Below are 20,970 nucleotides of genomic sequence, written 5' to 3'. Positions count from 1 at the left end.
TTGGAACAGCTAGTATGAAATATGAACTGCAATTAATCATTGGCTATGATACGAATGCCTACCATCTGACATGGCGTAGTACAAACACGAAACTGTTAAAAAATGGCGTGCCTTAGATGAGGTCCTGAGAAAATAAAATTTTTGGTGGAATATATTTTAAATTTTTTTTAAAATGTTCCGTAAATTTTTAAAATTAAAAATTTATATATATACATCGGTTTAGAACGTCTTTCGACGTTGTCCGATACCTAAACACCATCTCTTCCTATCTTCGCAGTCGTTTATTGTTAAATTTCTTTCGCTCATGGACTTGTTTACGCCGTGTTGCCATTCTAATCTGGGTCTTCCTCTTTTCCGTCGACCTATCGGTTGCCATTCTACTACTTTTTTGGAGAGTCTTGTTGCTGGCATCCGTTGAACATGCCCATACCACCTTAATTGTTTCTTCTCTAAATCTTGAATTATATTTCCTTCTATTCCCATACGTTGTTTTATTACATCATTTCTGATTCGGTCTCGTCTGGAAATACCTAAAGATCTTCTCATTTTATCCATCTCTACTGCTTCTATTCGCTTTTTGTTCTTTTCACTAATTCTCCATGTTTCAGCGCCATAAAGAAGAGTAGTTTTAATCATGGTCTCATATATATTAAATTTTCTTCCTTTCGTTATCTCTTTACTCCACAGTATACCATTGAGACATCCTAAGACTTTCTTTGCTTGAGTGATTCGTTTTTCTATTTCCCGTGTATCAGTTCCTGTATTGTCAAAGGCAACACCCAAGTAGTCATAGCTTTGACAGCAGGAAATATGTTGTCCGTTTTCGAGGTCTATGTTATCTGACTCGTTTCCAATACAAAGATATTTGGTTTTTGTTGTATTGACATTCATTCCCCAGTCGTTATATTCTTCTATCAGTTTTCTAAGCATGTACTGCATGTCTTCCCTGTCGGTCGCTAGTACTACCTGGTCATCAGCAAACTGGAGTGTATATATACATTCATTGCTAAGCTCTATACCCATCCTAGCAACTTTCTTTTCCATCTTTCCAATACTGCTGCAACATATATCTTGAATAAGGTTGGTGAGATACAGCATCCCTGTCGCAAGTCTTTTGTAACCAGGAATTCTTCCGTTAGATATTTTCCTGTTTTTAAAAATTTAACAATTTAATATATTAAAAATAAAGATTTTATTGTAAAAAAAACAAAAAGACAGTTTGCAAATCAATGGCATCGAAATTTGATTAAGTGTGGATGCATAAGTTAAATAAATAGTTCCATTCGTACTCCTTTCCCACTTCCCCCTAACTATATCGTTCATGATGGTTCTAAGCCGACTGCCACGGTTTGAATTTATCCAGTCGCCCTCCAAGGAGTGTTTTGAAGTATAATAACCGTAACTAAATCGTCCGTTTGAACTGTCCTTCTATATACGTCTATATTCTTTGGTTTAACATACATTGAGACTTTAATAATCGTACATCAACATCAATCTTACAAAAAAACTTGTAACATATAAAAAAAAGCATTCCAAACAGCGATAACCGTGACATTTTCGTCCCACCTGCTATTTTCGGTACTTTTTTGAACGGAGATACAGAGAAAAAATATAGTGACTTATTCAGCTGGGTGTTTAACATACACTGAGATCTAAATAATCATACATCAACATCAATCTCACAAGAAAAACTTGTCACATATAAAAAAATTGTGACATTTTCGCCCCACTTGCCAAACTTTGCTCTTATACTCGATACTTAATACTTTTTAATTTATAATTCCTGTCTATTTGGTGCACTCTTCACCATCGAGCTGTATCTGCGTTTCTAGTTTCTTCTGCAGCAGAAAACACTTTTTCATATAACTCACCTAGAGTTGCCAGAAGTTTCTCTGCTCAAAATGTTTCATATTTCCTACCCTATCTCATTTTTCCTTTACACATTATCAGTTAACTGCAACTGTCATTCATTATTTCTTCTTCTGCAAGAATAAAAGTCATATAATTGATTTGCCCCGTTCTTTTACTCGTACCAGTTTTCGCAGGCTAGTGCATGTTTCCACAGCCATTGAAATTATACTGGATCCCGTATGATTGCGAACCTCAACTTGTTTCATGTCAATCACAATAAAACAGGTAATTTTATATGCTTAGTGACGATTGAATACGAGCCCCTTCCCGTATCAGTTGGCCCAACGTTAGATTGATAAGAAAATTAAATTTTAGAGAACAAAAATAAAAGCGCAACGTAAATTTTAGAAGTTTTATTGCATCGAACATTTTTGAATTTCCTAATTATAGAAAATATTTTATACCGTAATGAAAACTATTGATTAAACAAAATAATAATAAATTTAAAAAAACGCATAGAATATGTAATATTAACAAACAAAAAATGTGAAAGTTTACCATTGAATTACATCCCCTTTATTTTTAATGACATCCACAATTCTTCGAGACATAGTTTTTACAAGTTCTGACAAAATTACAATGTAGACGAATCCCATATTTCTTGCAATTTTTCCTTCAATCCGTTGACGGACCTGGCAGGATGTTTTCTCAAAGCGTTTTTCATTTCGCGCCACAAAGTCTCTATTGGGGACAAGTCCGGACTGTTAGAAACCCATTCCAGAAGTGGTATGCCATGGTTTTTAATCCATTTTAAACTCTTTTTTGAGGTATGACAACCTGCGCCGTCCGGTTGGAAGACAAAATCTTCCGCTTATGTTAAACGGTGTTTCATGATTAGTAAAAGAGATTCTTCTAAAATAAAATGTAACTTTCCCACACCTTCAGACGACATGCTGCCCCAGATCATGACAGATGCCGTCGGGATGGAAAGCTTCATTTTTCCTGCGAATGACGCGACCCCTACTGTCTCCAACACACACTTCAAATCTGGACTCATCACTCCATTGTATTGAATCCCATTGCGACTGAGTCCAATCTTTATGCTCTTTTGACCATCAGTCTATTTTTCTTTTGTTGTATTGTAACGAAAAATTTTGCCTACCACATAGGGTATTACTATGGGGGTTGAAAATTGGAGCAGAAGTTACTGGGGTGGAGATAGAGCAAGCAAAATAAACGATACTTGTGCGAACGGCAACCAGGGTTTATTTGGAGAGCTGGGGTCAAGAGCTACAAAAATATGAAACAAAGGGGTACATGAATCTCCTGGAACAAACAGACAAACAAAGCACAAGAGCTATTTGAAATGGGACGCCGCTTCGAGAAAACTTCCTGCTGGAGGAAAGAAAGGTTCTTCCGTCCTAAGAAACACAAAAAGAGGTTAGGAGACTTTTCTAAAATAAATAAACAAAAATGATTTAGGGAAATAACTTAAGCATTTATTGTTGTTTCACTACAAACAGTTACAAAACATGACAATACATAAACACTTACAATATAATTAGTTACAAAGATTTATATCAAAATAATAAAGAAGAAAAAACTTACATATGTCCTATTCGTTTACAACTCTGTTGCTACAAAACTTACAAATGTTACTGGGCTATAAACTGTGGCAGAAGTAAATCATTATAAATAAAAATTATCTTTTTAAATAAGCTATGTACCGAGGTTAACCTTTTTCAAAAACAGAACAAACTAGTGTAAAAAAATTAAACTAAGCTATCATATGTCAACGCCAAATTTAAAAACAGACAAATAAAATGACAGCTAAGACCACGCCCTAAGATTTACAATGTTAATTATCAAAAATTTAAATTGTTACGAAAGCAATTATTATTGTAAACTGTTTATTTTTCCCTCAAGAGTTCAAACATAAAAGTTACCTGGATTTCACTGTATACATTCTAAGATTTCTGGGGTTACCTTCTCTGCCACACGATGAAATCCATCTCCAAATTGTGAAGGATACTCTGGGACGGCTTCTTAGGACAAATAAAAACTTGAGGTTGAATGTTTGGAACACAAACTTTGGACTGGACTTCTTAAAAAACAGGAATATATAAAACTGGACACAACGGCAACATGTGGTGATAGTGATGACTCTTTTCTAAACTGACATATTAAATAGAGTATATTTCACTATTCTCGACAAATTTTTGCCGGTCTCTTTACCGACACACTCAAACGTCTGCATACTCTAGTTACCCATTACAACTTAACTTGAATTCCCCTCGACCTCAATCTAATACCGGCAAGGGCTACCGTTTCCCTTACCTCTCCACCGGTTCTTGTCATCAAAAAAACCAAAATTCTTGTTTTAAACAGGCCTCAACTATCTCGCAAAACGACTTTGAATCAAACTACTTTTAAATGTGTAGAAATAACACGTACAAATCAATAAAACCATATTTTCGTCGTAGTAAATAACTAGAGAAATTATTTTCTTTTACCTCACAATGTAAACAGAGAAACGGAAATATTTAATACTTGGCCCAAGGACGTCTTAGAAAACTTTAAACTAAGAAATTTATTATGCTACAGTATTGTAAAGTGGCTTTTCCTTAGCCTAAAATAAAATATAATATTAAAAACAATTCGTATTAATTTTTTCAACTATAAAACTTACTTTGTAAGTACCAAATCCTAATTTGTGTGCCTCTCGGTGACATGTTGACATGAAACGTGTCTTTCAATAACGTCCCTCCATAAAACGCTTAACTCCATATCATTTGCTCATCGATTATTCTCTATAATGCGTCTTAATGCCCTTAGATCTGCTTCGGTTATTTTACTTTTTCTTACATTTCTAGATTTTGTGACGAACGAATCTGTAGTTTTTTATCTATTCGCACATATTCGTATTTCCGAATTGGATTTTCCAGTATTAAAAAATCTATTAATGATTGAACAAATTTTCTTATCGATAACTACCTCGACCTATTGTACAATCTACAAACGGCAAAAAGCTTTACAATACTAAAAAATACATTTGTTATTAACTGATAATATTATTGTTTTAATGTCATTTTTCCATAGCTACCTCTGGATTTAACGTAATTATGAAAAAAATCAACATATGTTGATATAAGTAAATGCATAGCCAGGGTTATTGTTGAAAATAAATAAAAAAACCATAAGGGTAATGTTTTTAATAAATATTAATAAAAATGCCTTATTAATTAATATGGGAACTTAAAAAAACATGCAGAGTATAATTTGTTTATGGTAATCGACTTAAACTGCAAACTCCACAGGTGGGCCAACTGATATGGGAAGTGGCTCGTACATGCTGCACTACGTAACAGTTTTTCGAGCTTCTTGTTTTTATTTTTTTGTAACTATACTTTTATTTTTTTATAGATTCGCTTTTTTAACTCTCTATTCATTAAATTATTCTAAAGAATTACTTTCAGCATGCCGAGGAGATTAAACGTAGGAGTTTAATGTTAAAAGTCCCGAAGGACGCTCTAGGTAATAGAAAAAGACGAAGAGGAGTGCAAGATTTACATTGCGATTATTTGAAAAAGCACAACAGGCCGGCGAACCGAAGACGAACGGATCCTGTTGTAGTTTTGTCTACTATTTTAGAGAATATACTCAATGAAATGCGAGATATGCCAGACGTCCAGCCTTTCTTATTCCCAGTCAATCAAAAAGTAAGTAATTAATTATTTTTTAAAGTTTGACACAGCAATGAGCTGAACAATTCACTTCGACTTTTAGGGATGAAATATCACTTATCTAAAAGTGTTTCGCGTTTTTCCGAATTTAATTGAGCTTTTGGTTCGCTACAGGACGACTTTCTTAAATGTCGACCAAAATCGGCTGTTGTTCCAAAGAAAATCGATCGAGTGTGTGAACTTTAAAATCGTTGTAAAGCTCTTGACAATTAAAATACCTGTTAAATCAAAATACTGAAGGTGATTACCTACGTCATCTAGCTACCTCTTTCGTTGCCTTCCTCTGATCGCCGGCCTCTCAGTTTATATCGAAAGGCCTTTTTTTGTCCGTTTACTGTAACCAGGTATAGAACTTAAAGATGTGTCATGTCAAGAACTTCTAAAATTTTCTAAACGTGTATAAAACCCTCTAAAAGTTTCTAAAAGCTTCTTGTAGTTTCTAGAAGCTTCCTAAAAGTTTATAAAATCTTCTAGAAGTGGCAGTGATCAAGACATAGGAGAGCAACAATACAACAGGCATAAATACCATTATTAATATCTGTGTTTTAGTCATTCAAGTGCTCGTTTTCTCAGTAAGTCATTGCCTCATGAAAAAGCATTTTGCCACATTTAAGCATTTAAGCCGAAAACATTTATCATTTGCGAATACCAAAACCAATTACAGTCGGAAAAATGAAAGATTACCCACGCGTCATCGATAATATGCATACGAATCAAATCAAAACTTTCTAGTCAACACAAAGTCTAATCCACAAGGAAACTAAGTTCCTGTAGCTGGCTGTATACCATGTATCACAAAAAATTTAAGTAAAAATCCTTTATAAAAGGTATATATAAATTAAAAACCCAAACGGGGTATGTCATGAAGACAAAATGTTTTCGGAAACCATGTTTCATCATCAGTGTCTAGGTGTACATGTTTTGAGCTACTAAATATCAGGGTAAAAACCCGTTAAAATATATCTGTTACAATTTGGTCATACTCATGATGATAGCAACTCATCAGTTGCTATCATCAAGTCCTCGTAGACACTTCGTCTCAGGACAAGCAACTTCATGTGGAGTCATACGTCGCCATGTTACCATATCCACTGGTAACTCTCACATCATAAAATATAATACCAAATAATGTAAACCAAATTGCAACAGATATATTTTAACGGGTTTTTACCCTGATATTTAGTGGCTCAAAACATGTACACCTAGACACTGATGATGGAACATGGTTTCCGAAAACGTTTTGTTTTCATGACATAGCCCGTTTGGGTTTTTAATTTATATATACCTTTTATAAAGGATTTTTACTTAAATACAAAGTCTAATATCTACCTAGAGTTAATACTGAAAATAAACGGATGTGACTACGACTCCAGCGTACGATTTTTCGCTACGAAAGACTTTACCAAACAATTTTCGTGATGTTATTATCAGAGTTATACATCAGAGCGGTATTTGCCACTGCTCTGAATCAAAACAAAATCTATCCCGTCGTAGGCCAATAATTATCGAAATAACTATTTACAGACGTAACAACGCCATCTAATAACAACAAGAGAAATCATACGATTTCCTACCTGGCGAAACTGAATTCAAATTTCCTACTTTCGCCCGGTAGGAAATCGTATGATTTCTCTTGTTGTTATTAGATGGCGTTGTTACGTCTGTAAATAGTTATTTCGATAATTATTGGCCTACGACGGGATAGATTTTGTTTCGATTCAGAGCAGTGGAATATACCGCTCTGATGAGACCTAAAGAGTTTGAACTACGTATAAGCGGCTTGCCACTGCCCTGTATCGAAACAAAAATCTAATACCGTCATTATGTTTTATTTCTTTACTCTTTTTGGAGTACCAGAAACTCAATTCACTACAAATTTTGACCATGATGAACGGCAGGTGGAATGCATATTTTAGATTCTCTTGCCTAGTAATTCATCAAGCTGTTTGCTTTGCAAGTTGTAGAAGGCACAGTGGTAAATTTCTCTTGTTGTTATTTGATATATATTTATAATACAAAAATAATGAGTAAGCAAATAAAGTATTATAAATTTCTCCATGTTAAAGTTGCCAGTGGACGTTGCCAGTAACATTAATTTAAAAAATTTCGTTTTCTTCTTATTTGAATTTATCGTCATCATTTTAACTTTTTGTAGTGTTAGAACCGGGATAGGAGAGACTGATGAGTTTCATGTGAAGGTAGGATTACATCAGGGCTCGGTCCATATTCATTTTCATTAGTATTTGATGAGATAAAAGAGTGTCAAGGAGACATTCCTTGGTTGTATGCAGACGATGTGGTGTTAGTAGGGAATAATGAAAGGGAATTAGAAATAAGACTTTAGCAGTGAAGACAAAAGGTTTAAAATCGAGTAGGTTAAAAACGAAGTATTTAGAATGCCCATTCAAAGATGGGAGTTATAAACCCAAAAAGGGTGGTAACCCTGGACAATGGGTCTATTGTGAAAAGTGATAGGTTTAAGTATTTAGGATCTGTTTTGCAGAGCAACGGGGAGATATATGGATATGCCTGCAGTAGAGTAAGAGCTGTCTGGGTGAAATGGAAGGAGGCGAGTGATGTATTGTGCGAAAGAAAAATTTCTAGGAAACTAAAAGGTGAATTTTACAAGACGGCAGTGAGACCAGCTATGATGTATGGCAATGAATGCTGGACAATCAAAAAGAAAGAAGAACAATGTAGCATGTGGCTGAAATGAGAATGCTAAGGTGGATGAGTGGGGTAACAAGAAAGGATAGAATCAAAAATGAATATATTAGGGGAAGTTTAGTCGTGGCAGTTATTAGTACAAAAATGAGAGAGCATAGATTGAGATGGTTAGGACATGTTCCACGTCGAAATGAAAATTACCCAATTCGAAAATTCGCTGTATATTAGATTCCAGGAAAAAGGAAGAGACGAATACCCAACAAGACGTTGCGTGGGGGACAGTCATACAGGACATGTCATTGAAGGAGATCAATATTGGTATGACCCAGAATAGAAACCTATGGTGAAGTGAAATTGTTAAAGCCGACCCCGTATAGGGATACGAGCAAAGATGATGATGGTGATTTGGACTTTTTATTTGAAACAGTTTTAGTGAAAAAATAAAATATCAAAGCCCTGTAGAAAAATCGTTTATTTTAACAACAATAAAATATTTTAAATGTTTATTGGGTATTATATATTGATATGATCGTTCATGGGTAATCTTTTATTTTTCCGACTGTAATTAAGTTTTGAATACAAGTTTTTTTAAGATTGTGTGAAGTAATTTATCTTGCAGCCTATTTCTTTTAATTTCTTCAAATTTGTGCAAAAATAATGTCTTTTTTATGTGATTTTTTTATGCGCTTTTCTGTAGGACGTATCCACCTCATAAAAAAGACCTCACTGCACTGTATACGTTATCAATGTCTTTAATGCTAAATAGAGTAATTAATGTGTAATTTAAGTAGTCAGAAATGTATAATATCGATATCTGAAACCAACCGAGTCATAGAGAAATCAACAAAACAATTACAATTTGCATTCTTTATTTATATTGTCATCGATGAATTATCTTTCCAGTCTGTCTTTGTTTAGTTATCATTATTTTTCAGCTCGTATTAGATTATTATAAAATTATCCAAAGGCCGATGGATCTACAAACAATTCGAGACAATTTAAGGCAGAAGAAATATCAAAGTCGAGAAGAATTTTTAGCGGATGTTAACCAGATTGTAGAGAATTCTTCTCTTTATAACGGTAAGTTTATGAGTAATTTTATTAACAACATACAATTTTTATTAAATCTTCGAGTATTATTATTATTAGTATCAACTGCAAGATTCTCAATAAACGAAAAAATCTTTTAGTTTTTGGTATTAAAAGAAAAAAAAGTAACTCACTTGGTGTAATATCCGGATTGTAGGGAGGATGGACAAAAATCTGCATCCGAGATTCGTACTAAAACCTCAATTTTCAAAGTCTTAAAATATCGTTTATTATTTAGTTCACGATCCATTACATGAAACAATGTTTAACACTTTTTGAAGGTCCTTCATCAAACTTTTCTAACATAAATGTACTCAAATTTAGCCTATTAAAAAATGTAGGTTCTCTATCGGATATATTTTTAAGGCCCCAAGAGTAGTCTAACGATAGCCGCTCAGAGAATGCTCAGTAAATGCGTAGAACGCTTAGGTGAAAAAGAAGATCGGCTGATGCGCTTAGAAAAAGCTATCAATCCTCTACTGGACGATGATGATCAAGTAGCCTTAACTTATATCTTGGATAATGTTGTCAACGCCAAATTAAAAACGATGTCGGAATCATGGCCCTTCTTGAAACCTGTAAATAAGAAGCTCGTTAAGGATTACTACAGTATTGTAAAAAGGCCGATGGACTTAGAAACGATCTCCAAGAAGGTAACTGGTGAGTAATTTTTTCCTTATTTTATTTTATTTTGAGTTTAAACCTTTAATCTTAAAATGCATACAAAGTCATAGATATTTAAAAAATAGGAAATTCAAATTTAAAATTTGCAATGAAAAATTATTTTGTTTCTTTTCATTTTACTATTAGGTTCTATTCATACTATTACTCCGATCTAGTTTCGATATAGTCTCCTGGTGTTCACACTTGTGTTTAGGTATCACTCCAATCCCTTTTAGTTAGTTTTGGACAAGTCAGTGTTCAATTCTAAAACCTCAAGATTTTTAAAAAATTCCAAGATTGCTTCTCATTAATTATTGTATTGAAATGTTTTAAAAGGCAATCTCAGATTCTTTTGTATTGATTTTTAAAGTTTTAATGGGTTCTAAAGTTTCTAGAAGCTTTTAAAAGCTCTAAAAGTTTGTAGATGTATTTAAAGTTGTCTAAAAGTTTCTTGAATTTTTTAAAATTTCCTAAATGTTTTTAGAAATTTGTTTAGAACATCTTCTAGTGGTTTTTAGCCGATTCTTAAAGTGCTAGAGTTATCTACATCGTCTCAAAAGAGCAGCCAGCTAAAAACGTGTAAACACTTTCAATACAAACTCCTTTGCCAGTCTATTTTTTGAAAATTATACATGATATAATTTCTAACAGTTCCTAACTGTTATCTAAAAATTTCTACAAGCTTTTAAAAGTTCTAAAAGTATGTAGTACGTTTTAAAGTTGTCTAAAAGTCTCTAGAATGTTTTAAAAGTTTTTAGAAGTTTGTTTAGAACATCTCTTTGTGGTTTTTAGCTGATTCTAAAAGTAAACTTTGATCAGATAAAAGGCATATATCGAGCTCAGTTTAATTAAATCTTGCCCAAGTACTTTCGATCCCTAGATCATCTTCAGGGGCATTTCGTCAATTGTGGCCTATCCGGCAAGTTTAAATTCTAAAAGTGCTAGAATTGTCAGGAATACAATTGGTCGAACCCAAAAATGCAGTCAGTTAAAAAAGTGTACAAACTTTCGATACAAGCTCCTTTGCCATTCCAGTTTTTGGGAATTATACAGGATATAATTTCTTATACAGCTTCTAAACGTTAACTAATTTTTTTAACTAACTAATTTCTACAAGCTTTTAAAAGCTCTAAAAGTTTATAGGCGTTTTGTAACTCGTCTAAAAGTTTCTAGAATATGAATGATCGAACACAAAGTGCAGTCAGTTAAAAAAGTGTACAAACTTTCGATACGAGCTCCTTTTTCTAGTCCATGTTTTGGGAATTATACACGATATAATTTCTAACAGCTTGTAAAAGTTATCTTAAAATTTCTACAAGCTTTTAAAAGCTCTTAAAGTGTATAGTCTTTTTGCAACTTGTCTAGAAGTTTCTGGTATGTTTCAAAAGTTCCTAACAGTTCTTCTTCTAGGATTTCTGTAGGTCTTCTCTGTTTTCTGCTATCAAAACCATGTCGTCTGCAAATAGAAGCTGTAATAGTTAAGTCTGTTTCATTTGCCAGTATCCTAATGTTAGATTTCTCATTCTTCTCTTGGATTTCTTTATTGCTTCATCCAGTACCACTGAGAACAGCAGTGGGTTCAACACGCATCCCTGTTTGACGCCTTGACTTGTAGTAAATTCTTCGGATTCCTCGTTGTTGCTTCTCACCGTATTTGTATTATTATTGTACATATCCTTTATTACATCAATTGTTATCCTGTCAACTCCTCTTTCCTTTAATGTCCTCCATACCACCTTTCTTTGTATTCTGTCAAACGCCTTTTCCAGATCGATAAAGCATATATGTATTTCTCTATTTTTATTGATTACTTTCTCACTTACTTGTCTTATTGTGAATATGTGGTCTCGCGTGCTTCTGTCCTTCCTGAATCCACATTGTGTATCTTCCATAGTTGGTTCTATTTGGGTTTTTATTCTTGTTTCTATTATTCTTGCGAATACCTTCCCAGGAATACTTGATATAGTAATACCTCGGTAATTATTAGTTTCTCTTGTCGCCCTTTTTGTGTATTGGTAGTGTAATGTCTTTCTTCCAGTCCTGTGGTATTTCTGCTCTCTTTATGATATTCATTAGTTCTTTCATGCTGTCCACTCCCTCTATTCCCATGAATTTTATCATTTCCGGGGTGATATCCTTGCCTGGTGCTTTGCCTAATTTAACAATTTCAATTGCCTTTTCCAGTTCCTCTTGTTGTTATTATGGGTTCTACTTTTTGTTCTTCATTTATTTCTTGTATCTCCATTATGTTGTCTACGTCTGTATGAGTTAGCTCTTTGAAATGTTCTCCACCTTTCCATTATTTGATTTTCTTCTGTTATTATCTTTCCATTCTTGTCTTTTATATTCGGCATCATAAAAATTTCTACAACTTTTTAAAAGCTCTAAAAGTGTATAGTCGTTTTGAAACTTGTGTAAAAGTTTCTAGAATGTGTCAAAAATTTCTAAGAGTTTTTAGAAGTTAGTTTAGAACATATTTTAGTAGTTTTTACGCGGTCACCTATCCTAACTAAACCTTAGTAACATTGTTAACATTAGTAACATAGTTTTTTTATTTGATACTTTAAATAAAGTGTTTTCTTTAATAAACTTAATATGCATAAATTGTTTTAGCGCACAAATATCACAGCAGGCACGAATTTTTATTAGACATCGAACAAATATTAGAAAACTGTGTATTATACAATGGAAAGGATTCTACATTCACAGAAAAAGCTGAAATTCTAGTCAAAGCCTGCAAGGAAACTCTAGATGAGGTAAGTTTTGACTAAATTATCACTTTAATAACATAAAAAATTATTTTGTATTGAGAACACGATGTGTGATCAACGTTAAGAGTTATTGGTTGCAAGTCAATATTTTGCGTGAAGCTATATTCAATATCAATTTTATGATTTTTAGTTTAATTTTCATTTTTATAGTACATTATAAGACGACTTCTATGTTTTTATTACAGTATGACGAACATCTTACTCAGCTGGAAAGCAGATTGCTGTTAGCCCAAGAACGAGCTATGCAGGACGATGACCAATCTTGGATAGGCGGCGATGAAGAAAATTACACAATTGCCGAGCCCGATAGGATTGTAAGTTTAATATTTCTCGTTTTTTGAGTTTACACTATTGTTAATATTTTTTGAATTCCTCATCAGTTTTTATAAACACTTCTTTGATCATTTCAAAAGTTTCGTTGATTTTGTTAGATGTTTCATCATTTTTCTCACGGTTGCCACGTCTGCTGACAGGAATTTGAATATTTCCGGGTCTTTTCCATAGGTGATAAAATCTTTCTTGAATGATCTTTTTGAATCCACTGGAATCTTCATTCCGGTCGTCAAGCTGCTCGCGCAACTGTATCACGATAAGACTTTGTAGCAGCAAGCCGGTTGAGTTTGAGAAAAGTAGAATCATTTGATGATTGCCTCCAGGTGGGACAGGTGTGATAAGTGCGTGACAGGTAGACGTTTCCCTTCTGTCAAGTCTCACGTCGACTTTCTGTTAAAATGTCGTCTGTCTTCTTCTTTTATTATGATATTTATTAAACTACTGAATTATCATTTTCCAGAGTCAGGCAAGTTCACCGGACCATCTCTCTTCAGTCAAATCCCAAGTCGACGAATTCGATCTCATAGACGTAGAGGGAGAAGGCCTTCACTCTATAGACGAAAGTCTGTTACCCAAACCTCCGAAGCAATTAAAGAAAACTCCCAAACACGAGGAGAATACCTTGGAAGAGGACCTTCAATTTTCGAGCGAGGAGGAATTGGACGAGGTGCCTTTACACGAATTCGAAGAGGACACCAAAGGGATACTTATTTCTGCAGAAATGCCCATGGAAGGTAAGTGAATTTTAGCTCATTATTTTGAATAATTAAGTAGAAAATTATTTGTAATGTGGATACTTAAGATTGCGGACTTTGTGGTTCTAGAAATAATTGTGTTAAAGGTGAAAATATACAAAGGATTGTTATTGTATTTATTGCAGACATTCGCTACATATTAAAAACTAGAAACTATCAATCTACTAATTCAAATTTTCAATTGATGTCACCGATAGGAGCCACCCGCACATTATACGTACCTATGGACGATTTCGATCGGTGCAACGGCAGCAAAAAAGTCATTTATATAATAAATGAATATATAAAAGTTCCAGTCAAAAACTTATTAACTTCTCAAAATATCACAACCAATAATATTTTTTCCAACCTAATTTTTCTTTTTGGAAATTTGTCAACACTGCTTCTTATCTAATCGATGTTTCTTCTTCCTCAAGTGCTATCTCTGCTGTGAAGTTTGACTAAAATCATGTCAATTTTAACCTGTCCTATAAATAGATCACTTGAGAAAGGCACTCTATCGAAACATCTGTAGTCATAATAAATTATTATCAATTTTGTGAAAGTGTTGAAAATAAAAGTTTTTAATGTTTTAGTGTTAGATAAAATAAACTTCCATCAAGTAACGGTCGAATCTGCACTGAATACTGCACATTTTAAAAACGCTAAGTACTAGTGTCCTATTTATAGATCAGTAAAATAAAACTTCTGTGTATTTATTCGCCTGATTAATATTAGTTTCTAGGTAATTGCAGCTGTGCATTCCTTTTCTTCTTTTGCTGTTTATGTATATAAAATGTTTCTTTGCAGTTATCATAAATTTTGGTTTTCTCTAATTGCTTTCTTAATTATTTCTTCCAAATAGACATTGAACAATGTTGGGACCAACACAAATTCTCGTTCGAACGCCTCCTTTTATATGATACTAAAACCAATCTTCTACCAGCAACTGCCAAATATTTTCACCTTAATCTATTTGTCTCCCTTCTTGTTGACAACATGTTCTATTACTAGTTGCTTGTTTTGTAGTAATTTATTTTACCCTAAATGAAGATATAGTAGAACAATTAACACTTTTTACTACCTTTTAAATCCAGATTGTCACAATTTTATCTATTTTTACATAAACAAAAAATATATAACGAGAAAATATTGATATTATAATCATTCATGTAATGTTTTGTTGAAGGTGTGGCTGCAGACGATGACAGTCAACAGGCAGCTGAAGCGATGGTGCAATTGGGCACTATGGGCTATTATCCACCAACCGAGGGTCAGGAAGGAGATAGCGCTGAAGCTTCATTTATGTACAAAGGTTAGTATTGTTTTTTTTTTGTTTTTAAGAACAGCATCAGCTGTTCTAAATGCATAATACATCCTTAATAAAGGCGTAGGTTTTAGTTAAAACAACCAATTACTACGAAGATACGTTTTCTAATTCTTGTAGCATTTGTTGTGCTTCAGGCAGATCTTCGGTAATAAGTACTATATCGTCGGCAAAACGCAGATGATTGAGTATTTCCCCGTCTATTTATTCGTCTATTTTCCCGCTTTAGCATTTTAAAGGCGTATTCGAGGACCGTTGTAAATAATTTAATTGAGAGAGTGTCGCCCTGTCTCACACCTCTCTTGATATGAATTTCTCTGGTGGTATCATGTAGTTTTACACGCATTGTGGCGTTTTGGTATAATGTTTGTACTAACCTTGTAAGCCGGTAGTCTATTCTACTATTGTTCAGAGCAGTTATAATGCTGTCTAATTCCACGGTATCGAAGGCTTTGTGAAAGTCTACGAAGATAAGTACCAGGATTATATTCTATCGATTTTTCTATTAAGGTTTTTACTGTTTGTAGGTGATCGTTTGTTCCAAATTTTAAGCGGAAGTCAGCTTGTTCTCGGGGCTGGTAGAAATCCAATTTTTTTCTAGTCTTGTCGTAATTATTCGTGTAAACATTTTATAGATGTGGTTGAATAAGCTGATTGGTCTATAGTTTCCTAGGTGCGCCTTGTCTCCTTTCTTGTGTAGTAAAATTGTTACTGCATTGTTCCATGTTTCCGATATGCTACAATCTGTTAGACAAAGGTTAAACAAAATTTTTATTTGGTTGAGAAGGGCACTTCCGCCCATCTTTATAGCTTCTATTACGACTCCATCTTCTCCTGGTGCTTCGTTGTTTTTCATCTTTTTCATTGCGTCTTGGATTTGGCTTAGTGTGATCTTTGGCAAGAGCTTTGAACCCTGGTTGATAATTTTGCGTGATGCGTCGGCTTCCAAGTTCTTTTGGGCTTCTCTTTGGGTTGTGTATAGTTCTTGATGGAATTCTTTAACTATGTGTAGTAGTTCTTCTCTATTTGATATGGGGACTCCTTCTTTGTTCTTTAGTTTGTGTATTTCACATTTTCCATTATTTAGACGTCTTCTCAGGACTTTCAGACTTTTATTCTCTTCTATAGTTCGGTGGACTTTTTCATTCTTAAATTTTCTTAAATCTTTCCTTATAGCTTTTGATACTTCTTTATTTATTTTTCGTAGTTTTTCTTCGTCACTGCTTTCGTTTCCTTCGATTTCTCTTCTAGTTTCCATTTGTTGCTTTGTTTCAATGGTTATAACAATTTAACCTTTTAGTCATGTACAATTCGTCACGTACAATACAGTCGGTTTTCATAGCAAAATATCGAAATATTGTACTGCTATGTGTTCTAACATCCTATATCTTCTTCCCCTCCCTGATTCTTAACCTACAACACTGTTTCGTCGTCGTACTTCTAGGGAGAAAACTTGAAATACTATATAATTTCGTTACCTCACTCACTACCTTCTCTCTCACCAATCTGTTTTGTCAAACGATATAAATCCATAATTTCTTTTGTCACCTTGTATAGCTTACCCACCGCATTTTTACCGTAATATTTATATAAATTTAATTATTCTAGATGAAAGCATGGACGTCGATCCGAATTACGACCCATCAGATTTCCTGATGTCTGGTCTTCCGTTGCGCAAAGTAGATGAATCGGAACTGCAACAGGAAAACACTATGAAGATCCACGACGATCTAGCGGTGAGCGAAAGTGAAGATGAAGGTACCAACGTTCCACAGGAAAACCAGGAAAATATGCAGGAAGACGACGATGCGGGCGATTTATGGTTTTAATTTTTTTTAACAGACAACTTAAGTTTTTTTTTTATTTCAATTAGTGTGTAAGAGTTAAGGCCACATTATGTATTATATTAAGTTCCTAGCCACAACTTATCTCCAATACCTTGTATATGTTATTTTAAGAGTACAGTGTATATAAACATTTATTAATTAAAGGATAAATATTAAATCATATTTTGCGGATTTAATGTTTGGTGGAACAATATTTGTGTAGCTGGTCCCAAATACTGCTGTAAATAAGCAATTTTGAGTGGAAATATTACAACATAAGAGAAAATAAAGGAAATAGGCCAATAGATGACGAAGCAAATATTGTAGATACTGTTCTAAAGCTATTTTTCTGTAGCATCTTAATGCAATTACTATTTTCATTGGGAATAAGCCTTATATTTTGGCTTATTTCCAACGAAAATAGTAATTGCAAATATTGTATAGCAAAAAATAGACGAAATAACGAGGTTTTTCGTTTTTGGGTAAGAAGAGGTATACGTGCGCTGAAGTTTCAAATGCGTAGTTTTCCTCTGAATTGAATCATCTGCCACATCTGTAGACCAACTAGTCCTAAATTTCAACACTCTTGTACAAAGAAGCTCGGTAAAATAGTAAAATAAAATAGATCATCCGGTTTATTTGCTTTATTTGGTATCATTTGACTGTTGTCTCTTTTCTACAGTCAGATCTTATGAATATTACAAGATTTGAAGCAGTTAAAGATCAGTTAAAAATCTCCTGTTACGGAGAAGAAAACGTCCTGTACACTTTGAAATTATAGAAAATTTGTGCCAAGTAGTACTGTACTCAGTTGGGTAGTTCTCCATTTCCACTGGAAATTTTCTCGTATCTGTAAATATTTTAGTCTGTCTGTATCTGTAAACATACCACAGTAGAACAAAAAGAATATTGTTAAAATGTTTACAATATCCCAAATTTGTTCGATCATCCGTCATATTCGCACTACCTGGTACCATTTGCCCTTTATCTACTCCCTACATAAAATTTGCATTAAGAAGTACAGAAATTTATACCGTTGAAGCCGTGAAAGGAAAAGTAATGCCTGTATAAAGAAACTTTCAATGCTGTTTCAAACAATGGAAAATTTCCGCCAAAGTAGTTCCATCATCAGCTTTATCTTTTGATTGAGGTATACAAATGTCTATAGATATCCGAGTCTGAACGAATGTTCAAAATTTCCATAATAGAGCAAAGAAACTTTAGATTCCTGTACTGTCACAATATGTGCCACATTCTGATTACTTGATACCATATAACATTATATGGTATAATGAAATAGTATAATGAAAAATTTGACAATAGTCTTACTATCGTCAGCTGTGCAGCTTTATCTTTTGATTGGAGGCCTCCAAGTGTCTGTATATACCTGAGTCTGAACGAATGTTCAAAATTCCCGTAACTTGACAAAAAGAAACTTCTTAAGATAATTGTACTGTCACAATATCTGCCATATTCTCACTACTTGGTACCATATAAGATTTATCTGTCTTCAATATCAAATCTCCACTAATAGGTGAAAGAATGCTGATCACAGAAGCTGCGAAGGAAAAAGTTATCCGCATCTGACGAACCTCGTAGAAGAAAACCTCCAGTACTATCTGAAACAATGAAAAATTTGACAAAAGTCTTACTGTGGTCAGCTGTGCAGCTTTATCTTTTCATTGGAGGCCTCCAAGTGTCTGTATATACCTGAGTCTGAACGAATGTTCAAAATTTCCGTAACTTGACAAAAAGAAACTTCTTAAGATAATTGTACTGTCACAATATCTGCCATATTCTCACTACTTGGTACCATATAAGATTTATCTGTCTTCAATATCAAATCTCCACTAATAGGTGAAAGAATGCTGATCACAGAAGCTGCGAAGGAAAAAGTTATCCGCATCTGACGAACCTCGTAGAAGAAAACCTCCAGTACTATCTGAAACAATGAAAAATTTGACAAAAGTCTTACTGTGGTCAGCTGTGCAGCTTTATCTTTTCATTGGAGGCCTCCAAGTGTCTGTATATACCTGAGTCTGAACGAATGTTCAAAATTTCCGTAACTTGACAAAAAGAAACTTCTTAAGATAATTGTACTGTCACAATATCTGCCATCTTCTCACTACTTGGTACCATATTACATTTATCTGTCTTCAAAATCAAATCTGCACTAATAGGTGAAAGAATGTTGATCGCAGAAGCTGCGAAGGAAACATTACCCGCATCTGAAGGACCTCGTAGAAGAAAACCCCCAGCACCATCTGAAACAATGCAAAATTTGACAAAAGTACCATCATCACCTGTGCAGCTTTATCATTTGATTGGAGATATCTGAATCTGAACGAATGTTCAAAATTCCCATAACGGGACAAAAAGAAACTACTAAAGATAACTGTACTGTAACAAATCTGCTATATTCCGTCTACTTAGTACTATAACATTTAAATGTCTCCACAATCAAATCAATAAATGAGATTCTGACCGCAGAAGCTGCGAAAGAAAAAGGTACCTGCATCTGAAGAACCTCGTAGAAAAAAACCTCCAGTACTATCTTAAACAATTAAAAATTTGGCAAAAGTCGTACTGTCGTCAGTTATGTAGCTTTCTCTTTCGATATGAGGTCTTAGACACCTTAGTTTGAACGTATGTTTAAAATTCTTCACTGTACGAGACCTCTCAGAACATCCGCCATATTTCTTCCCAAGATTAAATATGTGTTAAGAGGCGTGCGAATAAGACCCTAGAAGCTATGAAAGAAAAATTATCCGTATCTGAAGGACCTCACAGAAGGAAACTCCTAGTACTATCTGAAACAATGAAAAATTTATCTAGTAGTCGTACTGTTAGCAGTGTAACTTTCTTTGCGATTGAAGATTTACTCTTTTCTGTAGACATGGTAAAATTGTTTAAAATTCTCACAATAGTATGAAAATAAATTGGTAAAAATGTTTGTATTCTCGCAAAACATTTGGTACCTCATGACCTCTATTTGTTTTCAAAATTAAAGCTGCATTTACAGAGAATTTGGACCATTGAAGCTGTGACGGAAGCAGTAACCAGAACAAAACTTCCAGTATAATTTCAGACAAAGAAAAATTTATTACTATTTAAATGGGAATAAGCCACAATTAAAGGTTAAAATACGTTTATTGACGTTTCAATTTACACTTCGGAAATCGTTCTCAAAATACAAACATTAGTAAATTCCTCGGCAGAATGTAGTAGGATCTGGTTACCCATATTGAAAGAGGAAGTTATTAAAAGGAAAATACCAGTATTGGTAAGTCAGTAACATATAGAGAATACATCATTTATGTTTTTTAAATAACAAACGTATAAAATCGGAATTTGGTGTTTATTGAAGGTAAACTAAATGCACGTTCAAATACTTACCATGTCGGGATAGTATTATGAGGTTTTTTCCTGGTTTTTCCCTCATAATTTACTATGGAATCACTAACAGGAGAATTTTACTGTCATCATGGCATGTATTTGTCTTTTTAAAGACGAATTACATGTTATGATCTTTTCTGACTGATATTCTCAAGTTAAAGTTGATTTCATGTAATCGAATGAACTATCTTATAAGTAAAGTCGTCCCAGGAACGCAACTCAACAATATTGGCAATATCATTTTAAAGTCGTCTACTTTAAAATGATAATGTATGTCTGAATTGTCAATATAGATGAGTCAGATAAAATTAAATTATTAGAAGAATTTTTCACTAAGTAACAAAAAACAAAATTTGTTTAATTTACTAATGTTTGTATTTTGAGAACGATTTCCGAAGTGGAAATTGAAACGTCAATAAACGTATTTTAACCTTTAATTGTGGCTTATTCCCATTTAAATAGTAATTAATTTAAAATGCCACAAGAAAATAGCTTCAGAACAATATTAAAGAAAAATTTGCAACAGAGTCATATTGCATTTGTATCGCCAACATTTTCACATGGCTGGAG

General features: G+C 33.7%; 1 protein-coding gene across 2 annotated transcripts in view; it reads left to right on the top strand.

The window, feature by feature from the left end:
• Taf1 (TATA-box binding protein associated factor 1) overlaps positions 1-20,425 on the top strand; it is a 46,793-nt gene extending 26,368 nt beyond the window's left edge. Inside the window, exons 22-29 of one of the 2 annotated variants that reach the window (XM_072545181.1) lie at positions 5,328-5,570; positions 9,197-9,341; positions 9,717-10,010; positions 12,627-12,769; positions 12,970-13,098; positions 13,578-13,851; positions 15,041-15,166; positions 16,787-20,425. In XM_072545181.1, coding sequence (XP_072401282.1) covers positions 5,328-5,570; positions 9,197-9,341; positions 9,717-10,010; positions 12,627-12,769; positions 12,970-13,098; positions 13,578-13,851; positions 15,041-15,166; positions 16,787-17,007 — 1,575 coding nt within the window. In that variant the 3' untranslated portion in view covers positions 17,008-20,425. Of the gene's footprint in view, positions 1-5,315; positions 5,571-9,196; positions 9,342-9,716; positions 10,011-12,626; positions 12,770-12,969; positions 13,099-13,577; positions 13,852-15,040; positions 15,167-16,786 lie in introns of both variants that reach the window. The other variant, XM_072545180.1, reaches the window with a different exon arrangement.
• Positions 20,426-20,970: the final 545 nt, after the last annotated feature.

Source organism: Diabrotica undecimpunctata, chromosome 9 (genome assembly GCF_040954645.1).
Source record: "Diabrotica undecimpunctata isolate CICGRU chromosome 9, icDiaUnde3, whole genome shotgun sequence".
Taxonomy (NCBI): Eukaryota; Metazoa; Arthropoda; class Insecta; order Coleoptera; family Chrysomelidae; genus Diabrotica; species Diabrotica undecimpunctata.
The sequence above is the reverse complement of the archived record's forward strand: the minus strand, read 5'-3'. Positions and strand labels throughout refer to the sequence as shown.